At 48.8% G+C, this 27,211-nt stretch overlaps 1 protein-coding gene across 6 annotated transcripts; it reads left to right on the top strand.

Annotated features, from left to right (window-relative positions):
• The first annotated feature begins 6,708 nt into the window (after positions 1–6,708).
• On the top strand, positions 6,709–26,968 carry LOC143833590 (E3 ubiquitin-protein ligase pellino homolog 1-like). Of its 6 annotated transcripts, none has more exons than XM_077329641.1 (8): positions 6,709–6,985; positions 12,322–12,474; positions 14,937–15,066; positions 15,772–15,873; positions 18,783–18,830; positions 18,957–19,154; positions 21,763–21,951; positions 24,205–26,968. In XM_077329641.1, the coding sequence occupies exons 2-8, from the start codon at positions 12,323–12,325 to the stop codon at positions 24,769–24,771; spliced, it is 1,386 nt and encodes a 461-aa protein (XP_077185756.1). In that variant the 5' UTR covers positions 6,709–6,985; position 12,322; the 3' UTR covers positions 24,772–26,968. The 6 variants fall into 6 exon arrangements, with proteins under 6 accessions (XP_077185756.1, XP_077185764.1, XP_077185726.1 ...); XM_077329649.1 differs by lacking the exon at positions 6,709–6,985 and adding an exon at positions 8,119–9,271; XM_077329611.1 differs by lacking the exon at positions 6,709–6,985 and adding an exon at positions 11,969–12,101.
• Positions 26,969–27,211: the final 243 nt, after the last annotated feature.

Consider the following 27,211-nt stretch of genomic DNA (forward strand, 5'->3'; position numbering starts at 1 on the left):
CTTTGACTACCCGCCAAGAATTTGCTTTTCTAAGTAATCGAAGATCCTCACAGGCACTAACCAAGTGCTACTAAAGATCAGTGCCTGTCAACTATAATGTGCAGCCACACATTAGTTACTGAATTGAATTTCAGCAAGCCAACTATGCTGAAATTCAGTAGGATTACATGTCGAAGGACAGTAGCTAATATTTGGGTTAATATTTTCCAAATAGATTCCATAGCCAGTACCAAAATGTGCAGAAGTAGAGCTTTCCACGGAATCTGGGAGCAAACTCATTTGAACTGCTGCTTTTATCGATTGATTTGAATATTTATGTCCCACTCCATGTCCCAATGGGGACCTAAAGTGCTTTACGGACATCGTGGGTTTCACATTACCCTTCTAAACTGTATGTTATTCACTGCCGGCCTGATTTCAAGTAAAGTGATACAGGGACAGGAGTTTCACACAGCGAATTTCCTTCCTTTAATGAGTCATATCTGTAGTACTATGGTGCCACTAACCCCCGCCGTGGTTTTTCGCTGCACCATCTTCCTTTTGGAGGGGGGACATCCTAAGTTATGGATGGATGACCCACCAGAACCCTTAGCCTGATGTCTGGAAGCAGAGACAAAATGGATTGAGCAGAGTTGCCTGAAGCTAAACCCTACAAAGACGGAGGTCCTATGGTTGGGTAGGAAGGGACCATGGGAGGAAGCGCATCTGCCCATCTTGGACGGTGTGCAGCTCTCAGCAACGTACTCCGCCAGGAACCTGGACGTGATCCTGGATGCTTCTCTTACTATGGAGGCCCAGGTCACAAAGGTAGCACGGCTGGCATTTTACCACCTCTGCCAAGCCAAACTACTAACACCTAGCCACAGTGATCCATGCGATGGTCACAAGCCTTCTGCAACTCTCTACGCAGGCCTACTCTCATCCTTGATCCGTAAACTACAACTGGTGCAGAATGCTGCAGCCAGGATTCTCACTAAAACATCATGGAGATTCCCACATCCGGAAAGTTGTTGTTATTTTATTCTAAACTAGCAAGAAAGCCCATTGCAACCAGGAATGCAATGGGCGGTAGGACCCAGGGGACACCAGGAGGTGCTTTTTTTTTCTGCTGCGTGGAGCTGTGAAAGGGTCCTACAGGGTTTTTTTTTTTCTGCTGCTTGGAGCTGGGAAAGGCTCCTACAGGGTTTTGTTTTTTGCTGCTTGGATCTGCGAAAGGCTCCTACAGGGTTTTTTGTTCTGCTGCTTGGAGCTGTGAAAGGCTCCTGCAGGGTTTTTTTTTTCTGCTACCTCTCGTGGGCGTGCCGGCTTGGAGCTCCTACAGGGGTTTTTTTTCCTGCTGCTTGGAGCTGGGAAAGGCTCCTTCAGGGTTTTGTTTTCTGCTGCTTGGATCTGCGAAAGGCTCCTACAGGGTTTTTTTTTCTGCTGCTTGGATCTGCGAAAGGCTCCTACAGGGTTTTTTTTTCTGCTGCTTGGAGCTGTGAAAGGCTGCTGCAGGGTTTTTTTTTTCTGCTAGCTCTCGTGGGCGTGCCGGCTTGGAGCTCCTACAGGGGTTTTTTTTCCTGCTGCTTGGATCTGCGAAAGGCTCCTACAGGGTTTTGTTTTCTGCTGCTTGGATCTGCGAAAGGCTCCTACAGGGTTTTTTTTTCTGCTGCTTGGAGCTGTGAAAGGCTGCTGCAGGGTTTTTTTTTTCTGCTAGCTCTCGTGGGCGTGGCGGCTTGGAGCTCCTACAGGGTTTTTTTTTCCTGCTGCTTGGAGCTGGGAAAGGCTCCTCCAGGGTTTTGTTTTCTGCTGCCTGGATCTGCGAAAGGCTCCGACAGGGTTTTTTTTTCTGCTGCTTGGAGCTGTGAAAGGCTCCTGCAGGGTTTTTTTTTTCTGCTAGCTCTCGTGGGCGTGCCGGCTTGGAGCTCCTACAGGGTTTTTTTTTCCTGCTGCTTGGAGCTGGGAAAGGCTCCTTCAGGGTTTTGTTTTCTGCTGCTTGGATCTGCGAAAGGCTCCTACAGGGTTTTTTTTTCCTGCAGCTTGGAGCTGTGAAAGGCTCCTGCAGGGTTTTTTTTTTCTGCTAGCTCTCGTGGGCGTGGCGGCTTGGAGCTCCTACAGGGTTTTTTTTTCCTGCTGCTTGGAGCTGGGAAAGGCTCCTTCAGGGTTTTGTTTTCTGCTGCTTGGATCTGCGAAAGGCTCCTACAGGGTTTTTTTTTTTCTGCAGCTTGGAGCTGTGAAAGGCTCCTGCAGGGTTTTTTTTTTCTGCTACCTCTCGTGGGCGTGGCGGCTTGGAGCTCCTACAGGGTTTTTTTTTCCTGCTGCTTGGAGCTGGGAAAGGCTCCTTCAGGGTTTTGTTTTCTGCTGCTTGGATCTGCGAAAGGCTCCTACAGGGTTTTTTTTTCTGCTGCTTGGATCTGCGAAAGGCTCCTACAGGGTTTTTTTTTCTGCTGCTTGGAGCTGTGAAAGGCTGCTGCAGGGTTTTTTTTTTCTGCTAGCTCTCGTGGGCGTGCCGGCTTGGAGCTCCTACAGGGGTTTTTTTTCCTGCTGCTTGGATCTGCGAAAGGCTCCTACAGGGTTTTGTTTTCTGCTGCTTGGATCTGCGAAAGGCTCCTACAGGGTTTTTTTTTCTGCTGCTTGGAGCTGTGAAAGGCTGCTGCAGGGTTTTTTTTTTCTGCTAGCTCTCGTGGGCGTGCCGGCTTGGAGCTCCTACAGGGGTTTTTTTTCCTGCTGCTTGGATCTGCGAAAGGCTCCTACAGGGTTTTGTTTTCTGCTGCTTGGATCTGCGAAAGGCTCCTACAGGGTTTTTTTTTCTGCTGCTTGGAGCTGTGAAAGGCTGCTGCAGGGTTTTTTTTTTCTGCTAGCTCTCGTGGGCGTGCCGGCTTGGAGCTCCTACAGGGGTTTTTTTTCCTGCTGCTTGGAGCTGGGAAAGGCTCCTTCAGGGTTTTGTTTTCTGCTGCCTGGATCTGCGAAAGGCTCCGACAGGGTTTTTTTTTCTGCTGCTTGGAGCTGTGAAAGGCTCCTGCAGGGTTTTTTTTTTCTGCTAGCTCTCGTGGGCGTGGCGGCTTGGAGCTCCTACAGGGTTTTTTTTTCCTGCTGCTTGGAGCTGGGAAAGGCTCCTTCAGGGTTTTGTTTTCTGCTGCTTGGATCTGCGAAAGGCTCCTACAGGGTTTTTTTTTTTCTGCAGCTTGGAGCTGTGAAAGGCTCCTGCAGGGTTTTTTTTTTCTGCTAGCTCTCGTGGGCGTGGCGGCTTGGAGCTCCTACAGGGTTTTTTTTTCCTGCTGCTTGGAGCTGGGAAAGGCTCCTTCAGGGTTTTGTTTTCTGCTGCTTGGATCTGCGAAAGGCTCCTACAGGGTTTTTTTTTTCCTGCAGCTTGGAGCTGTGAAAGGCTCCTGCAGGGTTTTTTTTTTCTGCTAGCTCTCGTGGGCGTGGCGGCTTGGAGCTCCTACAGGGTTTTTTTTTTCTGCTGCCTCTCGTCGGCGCGGCGGCTTGGAGCTCCTACAGGGTTTTTTTTTTCTGCTGCCTCTCGTCGCGCTAGCGGCGAAAGGCTCCTCCGGGGGTGTTTCTTTTTTTTCTGCAGCTTCTCGGCGGCTGGAGTCTTGTGTTGTGTTTGCGGCGGGGGCTTCCTTGGGGCCGGCCTGACGCGGTGAGAGACGCTTCGCGCCTCTCACCACGTCAGGCCGGGAGCAACTGCGAGCTGCGCTGAGCGCGGCTCGCAGTTGCTGGGGCTGGGAATCGGAGGGACCAATCGGCAGGCGCTTCGCGCCTGCCGTTTGGTCCCTCCGGTTGTCTGTCATGAGGAAGGGTCCAATCCGGACCCTTCCTCATCCCGGACACATCCCGCCCCAGAACCCCTTACTGTTTTATTTAGTCCGTGGCGCCCGCGGCGCCACGGGCGGTGTACAGATGGCGCCCGCGGCGCCACGGGTGGTGTACAGATGTTTCCATAGATTATTAAGACTATTCTTATTAAGATTATTGAAAATTACACAATGTATAGAACTGTTATAATGTTTTATTGGAAGTTGTACAATGTTACAGACTGTATAATTCTTCCATGTAAAGTTATACAATGTTCAATGTAAACGGCCCAGAGCTGCAAACAATGGGCGGTATAAAAATCCAAACAAACAAACAAACAAATAAATAAATAAATAGCTCATTGGGCTGCAGGTGCTAAGGTCATCAGGGATGGGTCTGACATATCTTGCTTCTTCTTGTTTCTAAGTAACAACAGCCAATCTCACTTTGATCTCAATGGTATATCACTCTAGTGCTCTAGCACTATAAAGCTCAATTCAGAACTTAAAAAAAAAAAACCTCTGAGGAAGAACACACAGTAAAAACCAGCAGAGGGAAAACAACAGCTTTGCAGGAAGAGCTACCAACCTTTTAGACAGCACAGCACATCGATTCAGAAGTGCCAGGTACCCGAAGAAAGCAGTTTTCATCCGTTACAGTTCAACCACATTTTGCTAACCCAGTGCAGGTAGGTTTGCCTCAACAGGCAAATAAATCCTGCTAGCAGGTGGTTACTAAAAATGGGCCTGTGTGAAATGACAGAGAAAATCTGTTAACAACCAGCTACTAAAATGGAATACAAAGGCAGTTTGAAAACCACCATCGGTCTCCATCTCCACCCTTTCTCTCACCACAACAACCCTGTGAGGTAGGTTAGGCTGAAAGAGAGAATGACTGGCCCACATTTACCCACTGAACTTTCATAGCAGAGTGAGGATTTAAACCCATTCTTCCCAGATCCTAGTCTGAGAGACCTGAATGTATGCATGTGTAGGCCAGTGTAATGAACACCTGGGTCTTAAGTGCAGCAGAACAGAACAGTGGTGGGCATATGGGACTGGGGTGGGCAAGAAGGTGAGGTGTGGTGGAGTGAGCAAGTAGCTCAGCTGCTGGTGAATCGCTGAGTGCCTCATTTGGAGGAAGCCCATTCTTTCCTGGATCTCCAACCCGCCTATTTGAGTTTGATTGGAAAGTAGTGAAGACCACAGAAGACCAACTGGTGTCAAGCAGCCTGAACATAAGAATCCCGGAAGAGACCTGCTAGAAGGGACCAAAGGAACATCTGGTTGAGCTTTCTATTTCCTATCTGGTCTAGCTAGACTTTCTTGCCAATTACTACCCGCCCACCCCACCACCCTCTCCCTACCTATATGTATGGTTGAAGAAATTCTGTTTCATTATATCAGCTTGCACACAAAAGCATATATCTTGAATAAAAGTTTGTTGGTCTTAAAGGTGCCACTAGCCTCATACTGTTCTGTGTCTATTTCCTTGTGATTAGCCAGAGATTTCCAGGCAATGCCCAAGCAGAGGATGAGTATATTACCCTTCAAACAATGAGCAGCAGAGCTAGGCTGCCTCTGAACCTGCAACTGCACTTAGTGATCGTGGCTACTGATATGTAAGCCAGCCAGTTTCACCACATCTTGTGGCAATGTGTCCCACCAGTGAATATGAGCTCTGTGCCAAGAAGAATTCTTTTCCATCTGTCCTGTCCACCATCTACCAGTTCTCCAGAACGATCTTGAAGCTTATTTCTTTGACTTCCCATGGGCAACACAAACGATGCCTGCCTGATGTAACCCATTCAGCTTTTCTTTCCTACCCCACCCCTCCTGCTTGGAGGATTTAGGACTCCTTCTCTTGGAGGAGAACAGCTTGTTATGCAAAGACAAGCAAGGGAGGCAGCAGTTCCTGGCAGGTCTGAAATAGATTTTCCTACTCTGCACACAGTCTCCATTCCACCCCGCCCCACCCTAAATATTTGTTCCTTTCTAGCAGGAGGGGGAAAGACAGGCAAACTGGCTGGTCATGATTAGACAAATGTGGGAGGGAAGAACTGGAGAAATCCTTCTCTTTGTAATGAGGGTGGGCGGGTGGTCAATTAGTTCCTTATACAAAAAATAAACAACACTCCTCCACTGACTCTGGATCCTGTGCGAGCCCCTTCATCCTGCCTCCTCAATTAATATCCTACCCCGTCCATCACTACTCTTCCAAAAACATCTTTCCGGCCACTGGCTTCCCAGTTCTGGTCCCTCACCCGGTAATCCCTCCAACCCCCTGGTTCCCAAGAACCAGTAAACCTCTGCATTAAACTTTGGGTGGTGGAGAGTCAGGGGCTGGCTGTCTTTGAACTCTTCCATGATCATCCTCATCATCAAGATAATATCACAATAAGGCGCCAGCACAATTATGGTGTATATTAATAATGTACCGAGAACCAACATGGGAATTGTTATCCGCAAAACGATGGCACATCAGCATTGTTTGCTAATGGAACGGTTTGCTGTTGCTCTTGCTGCCTGCATCACTCCAGTGATCTTGGACCCCCTGTCATTTTCTTGCTTCCCCCCCCCCCCCCACGCCCGCTTCTGCACGGAGCTGGGGCTGTGCTATCTGTTGCTCTTGTCTCTTATTTCTCTACCCCCCCCCCCAAAGTGAGGCAAGCCGGGCGCCTTTCTCCCTTGCTCCCTGGCATTGCTTCCCAGGTTCCCACTGTTTCTCTGTACCCCCTCCCTGCCCGGACAACCCCCCCCCCTTCCCACCCACCCCATCCCCATCTGTTCTAGCCTTTTCCAGGCTTTTGCACCTGCAAGACAATAAACAAACACCCCCACCCCTTCTCTTTCTCTGTGTGCTTTGTGATGCAGCTGGTGTGTGTGTGTGGGGGGGGGGGGAGGGTACATGGCTGGGGCTGCCCCTAGATGGGAGGGGGAAGAGAGAAGAGGGGCAGGCGGTTGCCCCCCTTCCCTTCCTTTCCCCGCTCGGATTCTGGGTGTGTGTTGTGTGTTGCAGACTTGGCGGGGCGGGAGAGCTGAGCTTGTGATCCCGCCCGGCGCCGGAGCAGCAGCAGAAGCAGCAGCAGCAGCAGCCTCAGCAGCAGCCTAGCCGCCTCCTTCCTTCGGCAATGCGGGGCTATCCATCCTGCGCAGGCGGTTGCTGATCAGGGACCCGCCGCAGGGGAGCGGGGGGGACGCACAGAGGGGTGAGCCGGAGAGACCCCCAACCCTGGGGCGGGGGGAGGGAGGACGCGGCGGGAGGGGGGTGCATGGGGAAAGGGCGGGCAGGGAGGAAGGAGAGATGCCTCGCTCACCCCCCACCCACCCACCCACCCCCGTCGCTGCACTTTAGCCAAGTCTCTGCGTTTTGTCCGTCCGTCCGTCTGTTTGTCTGTCTGTCTGCCTGGATGCCCCCCCCCGCCCCCGCCCCGGTCTGTCTGGTTCCCCCGCCAACTGTAGGGTACCCCCTCTCCATCCCTGCCCAAATGTGGAAGGGTCTCCCTTCATTCCTCAGCCCCACAACGATATGGGTATCCTTATACCATAACCTCACCATCACCTCTGCCTGCCTTTCCCTTCCTTATCTGCTGCCTCCTCTGGATTAAAAAAAATGTTCTCATATTGATCCTTTTTCCTAATCCAGCTAGGTGTCTACCTTCATTCCAAGGGGTGTCCTTTAATTCCTATGCCCCCCCCCACTCCCGCACTTTCCATTCCTGATCGACCAACCCAAATCCAGCCCAATATTCCTTAATTCCTAACCCTAATCCAATTCTCAAATTTAGTGGGGTGTTTTTTGGTTCAACTCAGCCCCAACACCCCAGATCTCTCAGAGAGTGCCCTTCAATTCCTCTGGTGTCTCTTAATTCCTTATCCACCCCCATCTCTTTATGTGTCTGCCCCCACCCCAATTCCTGACTCCTCCAATCCAATTCTTGATCATTTAGTTGCCTTTGTTTATCTTTTTGCAAAATAGATTGCATTAAGGGGAAAAAATATGCAGCATTTTAAAATGTGTGTGTATATATATATATATATATATTTGCAGCATTTTTTAAAGCAAATAATCACTGGCAAAATGTGGCTCACTCCCACCCACACATACACACTCACACATACACACACACTGGGATGTCATTTCCCTCCCCCTTCTACAGTTCACATGCTCCACACCTGTCTTATCCACCCCCATCTCCCAATGCAATTTCAGTATACAGTTTCCCTGGGTATTTTGGGTCAGAGCACCCAAAAATGCCCCTCCAAACACTTCCCAGAAGCTTCAGTCCCACCTGCCCCACCCAAGAGCAGCCTGATGGATAAATCAGAATTAATCAAAACAGCAAAGACCAGTCCCTCTCCTCTGAAACCCAGAATACACACCCAGCCTTATCCTTCTACCTCAGCAGGCTAGATCTTCTGGGTCTGTGACCTCTTTGCAAATTCTTCCCTCAGATGCAAGCTCTCAACCCACTCCCCAATACAGCAAGCATTCAAACAGACTTCCTCGTCGCCAGGCAGCTTCATCGATTGCCCTCCTAGGCAGTTTGTGCCTTTCTTTCCACCATTCCATAGATGCCCTTCTAAACATCCTTCCTCTACCCTTGTAGGTTCTATACTTTACACACACAAACACAGAGAGAGAGAGAGAGAGAGAGAGAGAGAAGGAAAGAAACCATGCAAGTTTCCTTGAATCTCATTATAGCAGGATGTTTTCCTCTCCTACTCTATTGGTATTACTCCATCCTGCACACATGCGCACGCACAAACAATGCTCATGCTCCAACTGCAGCATATGCCACCTCTGAATGTAGAAAGCCTTGGTCCTCTTCCCCAACACAAGGCACTGACCTACAGATCCCATCTCTCCCCACAAAATTATTCTCCACAAAATTCAGGAACTCAGCCACTTTCCTCCGTTTCAGTATATCCCCATCCCATGAAATGAAAGCCTCAGGATACCCAGATGTAGCACCCTGTTTAAAAAGCATGAAGCCCTGGTAGTGACAGTGCTTTGCGTAGAGGTGCTGGCACGCACTGCTGCTTGAAAGTCACTTCCTGTCTGACTTAGAAGCTTTACCCCTAAGCTCAGAGGTGTGCACTGCAAGCGTCAGTGAGAAAGTAGACACTCTGTATCTGCTCAGGAGCCCCCTCTTCCTTCCTTGCAGTCTTTACCACTGTGACAGTGAAGCCTCTATTGCTATTTCAAAAGGACAGCTTTTTCCTCTGGGCTGGGGAGGGGAAGGGGCTGCTAACCCCTGTTCACCGTCCTTTTCCCATGTTAATTGAGTTGGCCAGAAAGCAGGTACCTGAAGTGGGGAGGGGGAGAGCGTCTTCTTCCCAGAATTCCTAGGTTAGGGACTTCCTGTGGGAAGGGACAGAAAAGTATATGTGATCCTGATCATAGGAAGGAGGGATCTTTTGTCTTTGGGTCTTTGGCTCTTGGTCTGTCATCTTCTGAACATCAGGAAAGGAGCCTGCTCTTGGGAGAAGAGGTGAGCAGCCATCTTGGACATGTGAGCAATGCAATGAAACTTTGGAACCTTTTAAAGCAAAGGTGCCTGCCCTGTATTTAACATCAGATCGGGTATGTTTAGCAGAGGGACAAAAGGACTGCGTTTCAGCCAGTTTCTTTTGTCTCTTTTGCTTAACTCTGTGCTGTGCTAAAGATCTGCTGATTATACCTTGTTCTTTTAATAAATTTTCTAAGTTGGAAGCGTGCCATGGTTCTGTGATCCACATAGTGATCCCCCACCTTGGAAACCCTAGCCTATGTAAAGGGAAGACACAGAGAGGGTTGGACCCTTGCAGTAACTTGTCCCCCACAGTGTTCAGGTGCTAGGACTGTGGGGACCACAGAAGCAAGGCCTCACAGGTGTGAAAAGGGCAGCTAGGGGTCCTGACTCCCAGCTGTGACCCTGAACTTTAGCCAGGTGGCGGTGGTGGTTATCCAGGGAGTTCCTTTTGCCACCCGCCTGGAGCTGGCCCCAACCGGAACAGTGGGTGGGCAAGGATTGGACTTGGGCTGGTTCTATCACAACCACATATACCAATTTCTCCACCGCAGCTCCCTAAATTTCTTGTCTCCCAGCTTCCACCCTGTGTCCCTTCCCCATCTCCAAGAATAACCCTTCTGGCTTGTTTTCATTATTAATTTTAACGTGATTTTGCTGTCTATTTCTATGTCATTTTTCAGCCTGCCAAGTGTGGGATTTTCACTTAAGGCCAAGGCAGACTTCTCAGGATCCAGTATCCAGGGGACCTAACCCCATTCACATAGATGCAACCCCCCACATTAATTTCTTAAGTTTCCATGTTTGGCTACACCTGTATTAACCTGTATAGCAAGCTAGACCATTGGCCCATCAAGGTCAGCAGCATTTGTTCTGACTGACAGTAGCTCTCCATGGTCTCAGGCAGAGGTCCTTTAAACTGGAGGCCCTTTTAACTGGAGATGATGGGGGTTGGACCTGGGAATGCTGGATGCAAAGGAGGAGCTCCTCCACAGACCCAGGGCCCCTCTCTGGAGGTTCTGTGATCATACTAACCCCCCAAAAACAAACCACCCTGTGATCCTAGAGAAGTATTCCTTCTGTCAACAACTTTCAAACTCCAAAACGTTAACATTTTAAAATTCAAAATTCCAGTTTCAGATTTTGAAAGTGTAATGAATTTGTCCAAAATATCATTTTAGCCCTACCTGAGCTTGCATATTTAATATTTCTGCCCATAACAACTTTGTTAGACCTGTGTCAGTTGTACTTTGGAAGCCAAAATGGCTTCATTTGGGGATGTGCAGTGGATGGAGGTGGATGGCTATTTCAGTGGCCCTTTCTACATGGATCCATTTATCCAGAAATTACAAGCAAGAGGATGATTATGGCAAGGAAAACTGCATTTGGGTTGGACACTACAACCATTTGACTTTGTATAACTATTGCATATTGTTTGCAGCACATAGCTATGCGTATTGTTGCCTGTTTAAAGGCTTGAGATGCCATTATTGTGATCTGTGCACCAGAACTGACCGTGGTGGTGTGGTTATGGGGATATAGGTGCAAAGTAGTGATATTGTTTTATCCTAGAAAGGGCTTGGGGAACTTTCTGGTTCTAGAAGGTGGTATGTTTTACCCTGGTGCTGTTGCTGTTATCTGGAGCTTGGGTTCAAATTAAGTAAGAGGGTACAGGTGTGATGATGCTGGTTTGTACACAAAGATACACATTTGAACCTTGCCCCCTTTATCCTGAATTCAGTTTTGGGATGCATAAAGGAAGAGCCAGAGTCAAGTCCTTAAAGACCAACAAGATCTCCGGGGTATAAGCTTTAGAGCAGGGGTGACCATATTGTGGCTCCTCAGATGTCCATGGACTACAATTCCCATGACTGCCTGCCATCATGGGGCAGGGGCTCATGGGAATTGTAGTCCATAGACATCTGGAGAGCCACAGTTTGGCTATCCCTGCTTTAGAGAGTCAAAGGTTCCTTCAACAGAATTCAAGAGCTTTAAAACCAGAAAGGTTATAACCTGAAAATCTTGTTGGTCTTCAAGGTGTTAACTGGGCTTGGATCTTGCTCTTCTTCTGCAGACCAACACTTCTACCTTCTGGAAATACAAGTCTTGGGCTATGCACAGAGTACCTTCGCTTCACCACTGGGTAGCCACAAATCGTTTCTTATCCCCCCACCCCACATACATCAAATGTATTGTTACCTGCAACCTGTGATTCATTTTGCTAAATCCTTTAAGGCAGACCTGTAACCCACACAGATTGCATGTATGTGCGGTGACTGCCGTTGCTTGGTGCTCAAAGGAAATGGACTTTGTGCATGTTTAGAGGCACTCTTATCTATATTAATACATCTCCTGTTACAGAGCTGTATCTGGTGTTAACTAGGCTTGGAGGCTTTTTGTTCCCCTCCTCCGGGCCCCTGTAGTTTTCTTTCCTTTGTGAAGGAGGGTGTATTGTGTGCGTGCGATATTTCTGGAACTAGACCGAGGACTGGCAGACTCGGGAACAGGGGATAGTCAAAGGGTTTCAGTGAACCACCCTGGCCTCCTCCACTCTCAAAGGCACCAGGTTGAAGACAAGAGTGTTGCCATGGTAACATGGTAGCATTAAATATCTGAAATGCTGCCGTAGTAACAGAGCAGAGGTAGTTTAGGGCTGTCACCGCGGTGACTTTGGGGGCCATCACTTTGGAAACCAGGAAATGCTAGAGGTGTTTACTAAGAGGCGAGAGTATCACCATGGCAACTTAGAAGCAGTAGAGGTCAGGGAGTGTCACCGTGGCAACAGATGGATGCAGGGAAGCCATCAAAACAGGTTGTGACGATAGGAAGGCAGGATGCGAAATATTGTTCGGTAATAATGAGCATCTGAGCATGCGTAGAGTTTGTTACCCCACCCCTCTGAGTAATCCTAAAAAAAAAAAAAGATATTTCTGTGGCTAGGGAAAGAGCATCCGGGTAAGATCAGCCTGTGTCTCAGCACCTCTTATTTTAGGAACAAACTCCCAGGAGTAACTTCTGACGTGTCATTGCAGGATGGTGCTAGAAAGCAGCCCAGAAGCAGTGAGTTCCCAGTCCTTAGATCTCCGGAGAGCTTGCCCCAAGAGCAGCCGCATCTACCCTTCTCCAGGGGACAGTATCCTGTTGACCAAGGAGCCAGTGAAGTACGGGGAGCTGATTGTGCTGGGGTAAGTAGAGAGGCAGCAGGGGGCTCACTGGAGGGCAGGCAGGCAGGCATGGGCTGGGGATGCATGGGCCAGCAGGTATGGGCCCAGGAACAGGAAGCAGGAGATGAGGAAGCTGAACAGGTGCATGACTCAACTTTCTTACTAATGAGTAACCAATGTCAGCCCATGCTGTCCCTGCCCCATCCACCTATCCAGGCTGAATGGGAAATTAGGCCACTCCTGGCTACTGGCTACTGGCAGGGGGTGAGGTGGGGGTAGGGTTGCTAGCAAAAGGTTGGCAAATTTCAGGAGATTTGGGAGTGGAGCAGGACAGGTACCTCAGTAGAGTACAATGCCAGAGAGTCTCCCCCCAAAGTCTCCGGGAGGGCTGATCTCTGCTGTCTGGAGATGAGCTATTATTCCAGGGGATCCACAGGTCCCACTGGGAGGCTGGCATCCTTTCTGGGACTTTCAGATCAGAGAATACATCTCCTAGAGAAGAGTCTAGCACCTCTCTTTTTAGAACTTATGTGGGGATCTGAAACCTCTGACTCGCACAAGTAGCAACACACTAAGCCAAATGTTGTTTATACATGGTGCCTCCCACATAGGTTTGAGCTCCCTGCTTGTTTAGAAAGCAAAAACGGTGAGATTGTCTCGTGGCAGGAACACCACAGTATGCGGCCAGTGGGCAGTGGTGGACCACTAGCTGTGCTGATCAGACCTTGTTTGGAGGTCAGTGATGCTGACTCTCCATGTTGCAGAAGTTACATAAGACTGGGTTTAGGCAGTTCAGGGAAATCAGAAATTGCAAAGAAACTGGAATGGCTGAGGTAATATTTTGCTATAGTTGCCTGGGAAATCTGTCTACAAGGTTCAGGAAAATTAAACAGCAGTGGCACCTTAAACAAAATACTGCTTTCCCCCAGCATCAACTCTCATGAGTCAGAGTTTATTTCCTCAGATGTGCAAGTGTCCATAGATCAGATGAAGTCAGCAATGACTCACAAAAATGTGTGCCGGAATAAATTTTGTTAGCTATTAATGTGCAACTGGATTGCTGTTTTATTTTTCCAGAGAAGATGAGCATGGCCACGCATCTGCAACAAATGTTTCATTATTTTGAACTCTGTGGATTTGCATTTTGAACTTTTTCTGTAGTTTAAACGCTTATTTCCACACTATATGCCATAAAAACACAGGGAAAGAGAAAATAAAGTAGTGATCAAATACTTCAGGAAAAAAACTTGTTAAAACAATAGTAAATGTAAGAAATAATTCAGATTGTGACAGCAATCTAACATATCAATCTCTAAATATATGCTTGGCACAATAGAACCACAACAGCAGCAAATATAAATGCCTTTTGCGTGATAAATGGTCTTTAAACCAAGGGGTCCCCCCCCCTCTTTGAGCCTGTGCGAACCTTTAAAATTCTGACACAGGGTAGTGGGGGCAACCAAACATGGCCACTTCAGTGGATCCTCAAAAACAAAGGAAGAGGGGACTGATTTAAAAATAGACTAGGAAGGAACAGTGAGAGAAAATATTGCCAAACCTGTGGTGGCAGTCACCACTGAAACGGCATTATTTTAATATCTCCAGCAAGTTTGGTGTAGTGGTTAGGAGTGCGGACTTCTAATCTGGCATGCCAGGTTTGATTCTGCGCTCCTCCACATGCAGCCAGATGGGTGACCTTGGGCTCGACACAGCACTGATAAAACTGTTCTGACTGAGCAGTGATATCAGGTCTCTCTCAGCCTCACCCACCTCACAGGGTGTCTGTTGTGGGGAGAGGAATGGGAAGGTGACTGTAAGCCCCTTTGAGCCTCCTTCGGGTAGGGAAAAGCGGTATATAAGAACCAACTTTCTTCTTCTTCTTCTTCTTCTTCTTCTTCTTCTTCTTCTTCTTCTTCTTCTTCTTCTTCTTCTTCTTCTTCTTCTTCTTCTTCTTCTTCTTCAATGGGTTCTCCAGTAGCCATTCAGAAGTCCTGCTCTGCAAGATCTCAGCCTGGCTCCACCCACTGTTTAAAAATACTTGGTGGGCAGCAGCAAGGGGATCAGTGGTTACCATGGCACCCATGGGGACCGTGTTGGGGAACCCTGTTTAAACTAGAGCCTGTGCAACACACATTACAATCCTACAGCCAGTTTCCTGGTAGTTCAAAATCTGGACTCAGTATTTTGTTGTTGGTTTAAATTGGCGTGATTTTTTATTGACATAAGGCACTAAAGACAAACATACATGCAAGCATGCCAGTACCTGAATCACCTTAGCTCAGCCTGAGTTCATTAGATCTCACAAGCTAAGGAGGGTCTGTTAGCTAGTAGTTGGGTGGGAGACCCCCAAGGATCGTCCGTGCAATGGCAAGCCACCTCTACTCATTTTTTGCCTTTAACACCTCATGGATGAGGTTACCATGAGCTGGTTGACATGTGATGGCACACGGTTCTTTTTATTAAGTTGGTGCCTTGCTATGCAGGTACAATGGCTCCTTGCCCAACGGTGACAAGGGCCGACGCCGCAGTCGACTGGCCCTGTTCAAGAGGCCCAAGCCTAACGGGGTGAAGCCCGATGTCATCCACCACATCTCCACGCCGCTTGTGTCCAAGGTGAGTCCTCCTGCCCACAACAAATCTCAGAACTGCTTCCTGGCCACCAGAAGGTCCCTTCCCCCATCATTAGACCAAGTCAAGGCTTTTGAGGGACTTATGTTGAAATATTTTTATTTATTTTATTTGTAGTCCGCTATTCTCTAAGGTGCTTAAGGCAGATGATGTAGAATAGGTCAGTACAATCAAGAAAGTACAATCAATTAAGTAGTGATTTAGGCCTGTAGAAGTCTGGAACCAGCCAGAAGCAGAAGTATTAATGCAATCCCTTAAGCAGAGTGAAAATTACATAGCAGGACACTCCCTAATTGTTTATCCAAATAAGTTTGTGAACCATTTTGGGTAGTGCATTTCTATTACCCCGAATAAGGGAGGCAGTAACAAAAGGAGTGCTGAGCATGTGCAGACTGCATTTCCCTTTTGAAAGAAACTACAAGCGATCCCTGCAAACGTGAGGTTTGTGGGTTGATGTTACCAGGTTGATTCCTTAGTCTCAAGAGAGTGTGGTCACTTTGGGCCCCTCTAGGTGCAATGGTGTGGCTGCACCGGGGGAATGAGAGACAGTCTTCCGTCCCTTGAGCTGGTATGGAACCCACTGAGCATAAGATGGACAAGGGGATGGATGGGTGGTTACAGGGGGTGATGCGTCCTGCTCTGGAAAGAAGCTACAGGCCGTTCCTATGGTTTTTCCCCTCTCCCCAACAGGCGCTGAGTAACAAAGGCCAGCACAGCATCTCCTACACACTTTCCCGAAGCCACTCGGTGATTGTGGAGTACACGCACGACAGCGAAACTGACATGTTTCAGGTACCCACTGCAGCCACGGAAGGAGCAGGATCACCCCCTTGTTTTCTGGCAGGGCCCTTGTGCCTTTGACTGCTGTGCCAACACAGGACAAAAATTCAGTGGTCAATGAAGAACAAACTTCACCCGGGGATTTCCCATCCCCAAAACTGAAGAGAGGAGAAGGGCGAGACAAAGGAGTTGCCAACCTCCAGTGGTGGCTGGAGATCTGGGATTACAAATGCAACTACAGAGATCCACTCGCCTGGAGAAAATGGCCGCTTTGCAAGGTGGACTCTGGCATTGTACTGCATTGAAGTCCCTCCCCCTGCCTTTCCCAGGCTCCACCCCTAAAATCTTCAGGTATTTCCCGCCCAGACTTGGCAAGCCAAGGGGAAAGCAATGACTCAGGAATTATACTGTATGTAAGGGAGGGGGGGAAACCAGTGGAATTAAAAAGCCGAACTCCAGAAAAAATTTCCTGGGACTTTGCAATTGTTAAATCACAAGAGCTTTGTCAGAGGGAAAAAGGGGATAATCTTAGGCATGAGTAGACCAAGCCAGCAAGCCAAGGGGCATCTTTCTTCCTCCTTGATGTTTCAACTGTTGTTTTTATATTTTGTATTTATGTTAACCTCTTTTTTATTAACATGCTGCTTTTAATGGCTTTTAAAATGAGGTTCTAATCTATGTGTCTTGGTGGCCCTATAAGGGCAGAAAGATGGGGGGAAATAGGGTTGCCAGCTCTGGGCTGGGAAATACCTGGGAATTTGGTGGGTGGAGCCTGGAGAGGGTGGGGTTTGGGAAGGGGAGGGACCTCAGCATGGTGCAATGCCATAGACTGCATCCTCCAAAGCTGCCATTTCCGCCAGAGGAACTGATGTCCCTCATCTTGGAATCAGTTGTAAAAGCAGAGGTTTCCAGGCCCCACCTGGAGATTGGCAACTGTAGGAAAAAATCTTGTTAATGAACGAAATAAATAAAATGTATGCATTCGTTGTAGGTGTAGAGACAGTCCAGGTTCTGAGTGGTGCTACAAAAGGCAAACTTGGGGGCTTTTGACAGAGTTATGATAGTAGTTTCTAAGATGGTTTAATAGAATGTAAATCTCAGGGATCCTGAGGAAAGACTTCTGGGAACTGTAGTTCTGTACAGCACTGCCAACCGGCCTGGAGAAAAACATCTTGTCATTTGAATAGAAGACCCATTTTATCTCATGGGAACATATATGGTAAATATAATCCAATTTACCATGTATGCTCTATGAGTTTAGCTGAATCTCATGTTAATAATCTCAGCATAATTTAAAAGATAAGATTGCCAGTTAATGGATTAAATAGTTTTATTAACTTCACATATTCTTAAAATATGGCTGCTTTTTTCATACATAGGTAATAATGATTTCAGTGGAGAAGATTGCCAAATAAAATGGTCGTACCTAGTCTGGGAGAGCCTCTTGTGGCGCAGAGTGGTAAGATAGCAGACATGCAGTCTGAAAGCTCTGCCCATGAGGCTGGGAGTTCGATCCCAGCAGCCGGCTCAAGGTTGACTAAGCCTTCCACCCTTCCAAGGTCGGTAAAATGAGTACCCAGCTTGCTGGGGGGTGAACGGTAATGACTGGGGAAGGCACTGGCAAACCACCCCGTATTGAGTCTGCCATGAAAACGCTAGAGGGCGTCACCCCAAGAGTCAGACATGACTCGATGCTTGCACAGGGGATACCTTTACCTTTACATAGTCTGAGACATCCCAGGTTGCCTACAGATGTGGAGAAAAGTCTCATGTCCCTTTCAATAGAGGCATAATGGGATGTTATTTATCAGGCGATGTTATTTTCTCTCCATGCCACAAAAAGCTTTGGACACCTATTTCTAAGGATGACCCCATTTCCCCAAGAACAAGAACAATACACCCAATTTTCACAAAGCATATCCTTTCAAAACACACCAATTTTTTCCTTTGATTTCACTCCCATTTTCTACCATCATTTTCTATCACCCTCACACACAGTGTGGGACCATGGCAGTTCCCTAAACTGCCCCATAGTTAAGACTGCCCTGTCCATTTCCACCTAATCAAGGAGCAGATTTTTTCCCTCCAGGCCTGCTGGTACCCCAGCCAAGAGCTCCCTGCAAAGGAAGCCAGAATATTTGGCCCTCATTGCATGAAAGCATAACAGACTGCTTCACTTTTCTTCATGGAACTTCTTTTGCTTTACATTTTATAATAAAAACTAGAGACAAAGCCCATTGCATTCAGGAATACAGTGGGCACTAGATTGGGAGTGGGGTGGAAGAACTCTGCGGATGGCCTCTCCCTCCCCCCAGGACCTGGAAAGGCTGCAGGCTGGAGGCCTCCTGGGAAGGGAACATACCAGCAGGACAGCTCTCAAGGAGCAGGGATCTGCAGCTTCTGAGCCTCGGGGGGGGGGGGGTAGAAGGAGGAGGGGGTGGTCAGGAGTGAGGGACGGAAGGCGATTGGCTGGTAGCTGGACAGACAGGCAAGCCAGTTGGAGGAGCACTGAGGGGCGGGACAGCTGCCCTGAGTGGGTGTTGAGTGACACTTAAGCCATGAGACCAGCTCCTCCTCCTAGCCCTTACCAGAAATATTAAGTGGAACAGATTGCACTCAGAATGAAGAGCGCTATAACTAAACAGCTTCATAGGAAGCTGTATAAAGGGACATAGTACTTTATTGAGATGACAAAGGAATACATAAGAGAGCTCAGATGGTTGCAATAAAATGATATCTTGATATGGCAAGGCTATCTGGGGGCCTTCCAGAAGTTTCTACACCAGATAACTTTTAGTGAGAGAAAAATTCATTGTCTGGATACCGCTGCAAATGCAAAACAAGTGAATGAAAGATTCGGGAAGGAGCTTAATCCAGATGAAAGTAGCAATTTCCACCAATTCCCCCTCCTTTTGCTGCAGATCCCTTTCAAGGTCCCCTGCCCAATTGAGGAACAGCATTTCATTGAGGTCAGTGGGTCACAGCTGGTGGAGGGAAGCGTGAAAGTCACGTTCTAAAGGTGAACATTTTGGGTTTGGATCCACCCCATTTTATTAACTTCCATCCTTCTACCACATCACCTCTGTTATTTCCAGATTGGTCGCTCCACGGAGAGTATGATTGATTTTGTGGTGACGGACACAACCCCTGGGGCCAACTCAGCCGTCGATGGTCAGTCAGCTCAGAGCACCATATCTCGCTTTGCCTGCCGGGTCATCTGTGAACGGAACCCCCCGTACACAGCGCGCATTTATGCTGCTGGCTTCGATGCCTCCCGCAACATTTTCCTTGGAGTGAGTGAGTCACTGGAGCGACTGTGTGTGTCTTTGCACGTTTGGGTGGAGCAGTGGTAGACAGAATGCGCACAGGGCACGGTTAGGCTCGGGACAAGAAGGACGTTCACTAGGTGGAGTTCTTCCCAGCATGCCAGTGGAGATGATCACCTCTCTGTGCTGTTTCTGGTTGCTGCACCGCACTGATTAGTCCCTTGTCCCAGTGCCAGAGCCGTCAGAAAACAGTCTGGTGGCTGTAAAAGGTTGAGCCTTCTCTCTTGTGCCCAACCCCCCCCCTTGACTATTCCCTCCTAAGGAAAGCTCATCTGACCTTCACATTGTAGGCTTTTTTTTCATTTTCAAGATAGGCTGAAAGGCTAAAATTTTCAGTTCTGTACTGATTCTCATGTGATGCTAGCTGCTTTCACATAGAGGTTTTTTTCAGCTTTGGCTTCTAAAGTGGCATGTCAGGGGGGGGCTTCAACACACTATATTGTAATTGTCCTCTTTCCAGGTTTTCCCTATCCTCAGTACAATCTTTATTTCATTTATACCCCACCTTTCTTCCCAGTGGGGACCCATAACAGCATACATCATCCTTCTCTCTTCTTCTCTCTTCTTTGTTATCCTCACAACCCTGGGAGGTAGGTGAGGCTGAGAATATCTCTTTTGTAAAGGTCCTTCCTGCCCTGGAAACATTTTCCAGCTTTGTCGGTGTCATTTTCCCAACTTTTTTTCCCAACTGACTCAACACTGAAGGGTTTTTGACAGCTATAATGGTAATAATGTTATAGTGTTATAACTCTATAACTTCAGGGGAGTCTATATTAGGCCAGACTATCGCCAGAACAAACCATCATCATCGGTGATGCCCCCATGATGCACCGTGAGGGGATTAGTTGTGGGGTGGTGTTATATTTTAATGGGGTTATAATAATTGTTTTATGTGGAGTTTTATTCTATAATTCACCATGAGACAGCTTGCCGACAGGGGCGGGTAAGAAATCCAATATGATGATGATGATGATGATGATGATGATGATGATGATGATGATGATGATGATGATGATGATGATGATGATGATGATGACGACGACGACAACTCAGTAATAATCCATTGTCACTTATCTATTTGGATTCCAAATTTTAATACAGCGTTATAGTACTATAGCACATGCATGAAGGAATGGGGGGGGGCAGAAAGTTGCAACAGCGGCTCTGATGACCATGTCATTGTGAACCCACGTGGTCTTATGGGTGGAAAGGATAAACTGGGGGGAGAGTTAGAAGAGTCTGTGCCAAAAAACTGCACACACCAAAGCAACATCCCCATTGTGCCTGTCTCTGTATTTTCAGTGATGATGAAATCAGTGAGGAGATTGTGCAGGAGCAGCCTCAGACAGTTTATCATGTTTGTTATGCCTGTATTTATATCGACAGATTCAGATGGGTAGCTGTGTTGGTCTGGAGCAATAGAGCAAAGTTTGAGCTCAGTGGCACTTTTGAGTTTAATTCTGGGTATAAGCGCTTGTGTGCATGTACACTTCTCCAGAGACACTGAAACAGATTTCCTCCAGCCTCAGATACAGGTGGAGGGAGGGGGGTTAGTTCCCAGGAAGGGCTAGTTTGGTCAAGGCAATCAGGGGTAGTCAAACTGCGGCCCTCCAGATGTCCATTTGTTGCCAGGGGCTCATGGGAATTATAGTCCATGGACATCTGGAGGGCTGCAGTTTGACTATCCCTGAAGGTAATTAACCCCCCCTCCCAAATATAATCATTGGTGACTTCTGTTTCAATGTATCTGCAGACATGTGCATGCACATGTGATTATACCAAGAATTAAACTTGGTTGGTCTTAAAGGTGCCACGAGACTCTGACTTTGTTCTTTTGTGTTTCTATTGTTGGAAAGTTCTTTTCCTCTTCCGCAAGGTTCATTTCTGCTTCTGGTCATTTCTTCCTTTCCTTCTTCTTGGCTGTGACCCATGTAGTACAGCCCCTGCAGCAGATTCTTTGGGTGGTATCCTCCTCCTTTGCTTGCTTCATAAAACTTACTAGTGTCCCTCATTTGCAACAAGCCCCCCCCCCCCAAATCCACCCAACTTCCTCACAATTTCCGTGCTACCTTTTGCCTCCAGCCTCTGACTCTACACTGCTTCTTCCCACCCTGCCTAGACTTTCTGTCTTCTACAACCAGCCTATCCCACACAGTTTGGATAATGCACTTTCAATGTGCTCTTGCAGCTGGATTTTCCTGTGCAGAACAGGAAAATCTTCTCCTAAAGTGCCTTGAAGGTGCATTATCTAACATGTGCAGAATGGCTTACTCTTAAGCTATCCTCACCAAAGTCACTAATAATTTCCTTTGGTGGTAAATCAAAGCGGTTCTCCATCCTCTTCCCTGTTGACTTCGCTGCTGTCTTTAGCCATGTGGATCTTTTTGTTTCTGATCATGGCAATCCTCTCACAGGTCTGATGGTCCCTGATCGTTTAGGGCTTTAAAGGTCATAGCCACATGTTGCTCGTTTCCCAACCACATCCAGGAGACACAAGGGCAGGAGAACAGCCCTTGCACCCCTGTGGCCCCTGCCCAAGCTGTGCTGTGATGCCAGTCTCTGGTTTCATTGGCAGGAGAGGGCGGCCAAGTGGAGGACTCCGGACGGGCTGATGGACGGGCTGACAACAAACGGGGTGCTGGTGATGCACCCCAATGGCGGCTTCAGTGAGGACTCCACGCCGGGCGTGTGGCGCGAGATCTCTGTGTGTGGGAACGTGTATGCCTTGCGCGACAGTCGCTCTGCCCAGCAGCGGGGGAAACTGGTACGTTGGAAGAGGAGAGGGAAGGAAAGTGGTGGGTAATTCACACACACACCAATACATCAGGAGGAGGGCCTGCTGAGGATTGAAAACAGCCCCTCCCTCCTACAAATATTGGCCACTTCAGGTTTGGGGATATGAAACCTGGCTTGGAGCAGTCCTGGGTCCCAGGGGAATCTGTTGAGGAAGTAACCTGTCTGCTGCGCATGTGACTGCCTGCTTACCTAACGGCCATAATTGGATTTCCCCTGTTCTTTTGAAAGGTAAGCTGTAGCTGGGAGACATGAGGGATTCCGTTATTTCTCTCCCACTGTTTCCGCAGTGCAAATGTCCCCTTCTCTCAAGCTCCTATTTTCGGGGGGGGGGCGGGTTGTGTTTTTCTTAAACAGATGCTAAACGGAGAAGAGGCCATGTGAGGGGAGATGGTTTTAGCCCACCTTACCCACCAGGTGCCACGGCCCTGGTCTAAATCCCCATTTCCCTCCTTGCCACTCATTTCATAGAATCAAAGAGTTGGAAGGGACATCCAAAGTCATCTAGTCTAGGGGTAGTCAACCTGTGGTCCTCCAGATGTCCATGGACGACAATTCCCATGAGCCCCTGCCAGCATTTGCTGGCAGGGGCTCATGGGAATTGTAGTCCATGGACATCTGGAGGACCACAGGTTGACTACCCCTGTCCACCTGCAGAATGCGGGAAATTCCAAACTACCTGCCCACCCACAGTGACTCCAATCCCGTGCCCTGATGATGCCCCCACCCCCACATCCTTTACAATGCAGCTGTAGTTGGGCCTGAAGGAGGAGAGGAAGAGTGCCAGGCCTGGCCTAAGACGGGGGTCTAAAATAGCATTGCCAACAGGCCTTAAGAAAAACGCCCTGTCTCTTTGTGTGTGTGTGCCAAGTGTCATCCAATCACTTCAGACTTATGGTGACACTCCGAAATGTCCTCTCGTGAACCGCCTTACTCTGGTCTTACAAATGAAGGGGTGTGGCTTCCTTGATTAAATCAGTTCATCTCACTTTGGCTCTTCCTCTTTTCCCACGGCCTTCAACGTTTCCTAGCATTATTGTCTTTTCCAGTGACTCGTCTTCTCATGACGTGACCAAAGCCTCGTCCTTTAAGCTTCTAGGGAGAGGTCAGGCTTGATTTGATCTCGATCACACATATATCTTTTCGGCAGTCCACCATGTCCATACAATTCTCCACGAGTACCACGTTTCAAAGGAATCCACTCTCTTCCTGTCGTTGTTCAACTTTCACACCCATACATGGGAAGGGGGAATATTGTGGCATGGATTAACTTGATCTTAGTTGCCAGTGCCAAAGCCTTACCCTTAAAAGGCTTTTCTGGCTGCCCTCCCCAGTCTCAATCTCCTTCTGATTTCTTGGTTGCAGTCTCATTTTAACTGATGATAAAGCTAAGTATGTTTGCCAGCTTTGAGTTCGGAAATACCTGGCGATTTTGGGGGTGGTGCCGGGAGAGAGTGGGATTTGGGGCGGGGAAGGACCTCAGTGAAGTATAATGTTATGGAGTCGACCCTCCAAAGCAGCCATTTTCTCCAGGGGAACTGATCTGTAGTCTGGAGATGACCTGACATTCCAGGGGATCCCCAGGTCCCACCTGGGGACTGGCATCCCTAAAGCCAAGGAACAGAATATAGGCTTGGAGGTGGGGTAGGATGTGTTGTCACGTTCCAGCTGACTTATGGGTTTTTTAAGGCAAGAGACGTCCAGAGATGATTTGCTGTCACTTGCCTCCGTGTCTCAACCCTGGTATTCCCAATAGAAGCCCCTCCCCATCCACAGCACTGCCCCGATTCAAATTGGGCTTTTGCAGCCCTTGAGCCATCGGCTCCCTGCTGCGGCTGCAGGAAATGCAAGTTGGGTCAGGAGAACCCAGACCCAGCTCGTTATGAAAAATGCAACACCTAGTTTGAACCTTCAAACTCCTTTATGGGAAGCTGCTGGCGGCTGGAGCTGGGTCTTCCCGCAGGCCAAACATTTGCACAGCCACACCTGCCGGGCGATCTGAAGCAGGCCCACTCAGAATCCAACTGAGGCAGGGCTGACTCCCAGGAAAGTGTTCTTCAGATTGCACTGTGAGTCTGATTGCACGATAAGCTGAACTGCTAGGCCCCAGGAGCAACAGGGCAGTGACAGAGTGCTCGGCAGGCCTTGCTCCTGAGACGTTGCCTGAGGACAGGAACAGACGTGCCTCTTAGCGCCTTCTCTCTCTCTCCCTCCTTCCTGCCAGGTGGAGTCAGAGTCCAACGTGCTCCAAGACGGCTCACTCATCGATCTCTGTGGTGCCACCCTCCTGTGGCGGACGTCGGAGGGGCTCTTGCGCACGCCGACCCTGCAGCAGCTGGAGGCACTGCGCCAGGAGATCAACGCCGCCCGGCCCCAGTGCCCCGTGGGCTTCAGCACGCTGGCATTTCCCAGCCTGGCACAGAGGGGCGTGGTAGAGAAGAAGCAGCCCTGGGTCTATGTCAACTGCGGCCACGTCCACGGGTTCCACAACTGGGGCTTCCGCAAGGAGAAAGGGGGCCTGGAACGGGAGTGCCCCATGTGCCGTCGCTCGGGGCCCTACGTGCCTCTGTGGCTGGGCTGTGAGGCGGGGCTCTACCTGGACGCCGGGCGCCCCACCCACGCCTTCTGCCCCTGCGGCCACGTCTGCTCTGCCAAGACTGTGCAGTACTGGGCGCAGATCCCGCTGCCCCACGGCACCCACGCCTTCCACGCTGCCTGCCCTTTCTGCGGCACCTGGCTGACGGGCCAGCAGGGGTTTGTCCGCCTCATCTTCCAGGGGCCTCTCGACTGAGCTGGGGGGTGGGGGGACAGGATGGAGGGAGATTGAAAATAAATAGCAACATCTGGGAACAATTCCGTCCTTCGGGGACTGTATGTGCCTGTGTGATTTCCTGCACACACTCATCAGTGGGACAGGATGGCATAGCACCTTTGGGTTGCTGTCCAGTGTCTCCCACATCCGTTCCCATAAAAGGCCTGCATAGGCATGAATTAATTTTTAGAACTGCCCAGGGAGACACTGTGTCCTACCAGCCTTCCACTGACTGGAGGGGATCATTTCTACCACCCCATTCCCCCAGTAGCTTTTTTTAAATGTCAGAAAAGACTATAGATCACGGAACCCGCGTGGGCCAAGAAACACAGAGGAAGGGGGGCAGGGAGCTCCACCAAAGAGAGGAATTGGGCAAGAATGTCCCTCTTCTATCGGCAGCTAGCTGGCTGAATCCAGCCCTATACATTTTGAACGCTAGCAGCCTCCTAGCTCAGATCTTGATCTTTGACACTAAGCAGAGTTAGCCATCGTCAGAATTTGGATGGGAGACCAAGAAATAGGCTTGGGGGTTGCTATACAGAGGAGGTTTGTGGCAAACCAGCTCTGCTCATCTCTTGCTTTGAAAATCCCATGGTTTTGGGCTTATGATGTGTCAGTTGTGACTTGATGGCACACAGTTCTAGATCCTAGCCTAGATCTGCGGAAGCACCGTGAAAATGCAAGCCCCAGTCACCAAAAAGACATGCAAATAGGTTGTTGTTCCATTGATAGATGCTAGGAGAGAGACGCACATTTGATTTATTTACAAATATCAGTATTTATGGGGTCATGGAACTAAGCTCATGGAGAGGCTGGCGTAGCCTGAAAGCCTCACGGGCACCCAGCTAGAAGCCACAACCACCTCTTTTTAAAAAGTCTCTTTCATTCCTCATTGAACACAGCTCTCCAGCCGAACCGGGTTCCAACCACCCAGCAGAAGGCTGTGATCCATTCCAAGGACAGCCCATAGCCCATTCGGCAACCTAACAATGGCCATAGTTGCAGGAAGGGGTCACTGGACACAGCGGGACATGTGCCACTTAAAGCAGCTTCCCTCTACCATGGAGCCCAGCTTTTACTCGCCATCACTGGCCAACTGTTGGCCTTGATTCAGGCCTTGTACTTCCTCAAGTGCCCATTCTGCGTGGTGGAGGGAGGTCCTTGGAGCTCACCTCTGAGCTGCATGCTGCTGAACAAGTCATTTCAGAGGCGGCCTTGGCTAGTAAATGGATGGGAGACCTCCAAGGAATACCAGGGTAGTGACATGGAGGCCAGGGTAGTGACATGGAAAACCAGCGTGGTGTAGTGGTTATGAGTGGTGGACTCTTGGAGGACCTGATTGGATTCCCCACTCCTACATGTGCAGCCAGCTGCAAGTGTGACCTTGGGCCAGTCACAGTTCTCTTAGGGTGGTTTTCACCGAGCTCTTTTAGGCCCCCCTTCCTCATAAGGTGTCTGTTGTGGGGAGAGGAAAGGTCTTTGTAAACTGCTTTGGGACTCCTTCAGGTAGTGAAAAGTGGGATATAAAAAAACAGCGCTTCCTCCTCCCCCCTTAAAACCCCCACCGAGGTTGCCAGAAGCCCGAGCCCTGACTCCCTAGGCAGCCCAGGTAAATTGCACCTGATGTGTGTCTGTTGTTCCCACTTTGCCATGGGCTGGCCCTAAAACCACCTTAAATGCAAGTCAGTAGCTGCCATCAATACTTATGAGGGGGTGCAGAGCTACTTAAATATCAATAATGTCAGATCAGAGAATTAGGAGGCCAGAATTGCGTGCAAGTAGAGAAGTAGGATTGAGAACCAACTTCAGCCTGGAACATCCTTGCCTCTGGGGGCCAGCTTCCCTATGGGGCTTTGGGATCCCTGGGATTGCAGCTCATCTCCAGACTACGGTTCCCCTGGAGAAAAGGTGGACTGTATAGCATCGTACCCCACTAAGGTTCCTGTCCTCCCCAGGCTCCATCCCCAAATCTCCAGGAATTTCCCAACTTAGAGCAGGCAAGCCTGTTCTAGTCTTGGTGGGCAGGGGGTTATCTCCGGTGTCGTGATTTCTCTTACTGAAATTGAGCTCCCCGTGGCCCCTGAAGGGTGGGATGCCAGGCTCCAGGTGGAACTGGAGAGAGACCACTGGTCCGATGAGAATGCAAGCCAAAAGAACTGCCCACAGCTGTTCAATAAAGCAGTTTAATGTTCAAAATGTGTCTTCAAATCAATGTCTTAAAACTTGTTAGCAAACTTCTTGCAGCAATACTAAGTCAACAAAATGGGTACCTAGGTTAGCACCATGTTTTCAGAGAGATTCAACAACAACAACCTTTATTGGCATAAAAAATAGGAATTCAGAGAGATTCATTTCTCAATGGTTTACCTTCCAGTTTTTCTGACCAAGATCCAATCCTTATAGCTAAGGTGAAACAAAG

This window comes from Paroedura picta, chromosome 1 (genome assembly GCF_049243985.1).
Source record: "Paroedura picta isolate Pp20150507F chromosome 1, Ppicta_v3.0, whole genome shotgun sequence".
Classification (NCBI taxonomy): Eukaryota; Metazoa; Chordata; class Lepidosauria; order Squamata; family Gekkonidae; genus Paroedura; species Paroedura picta.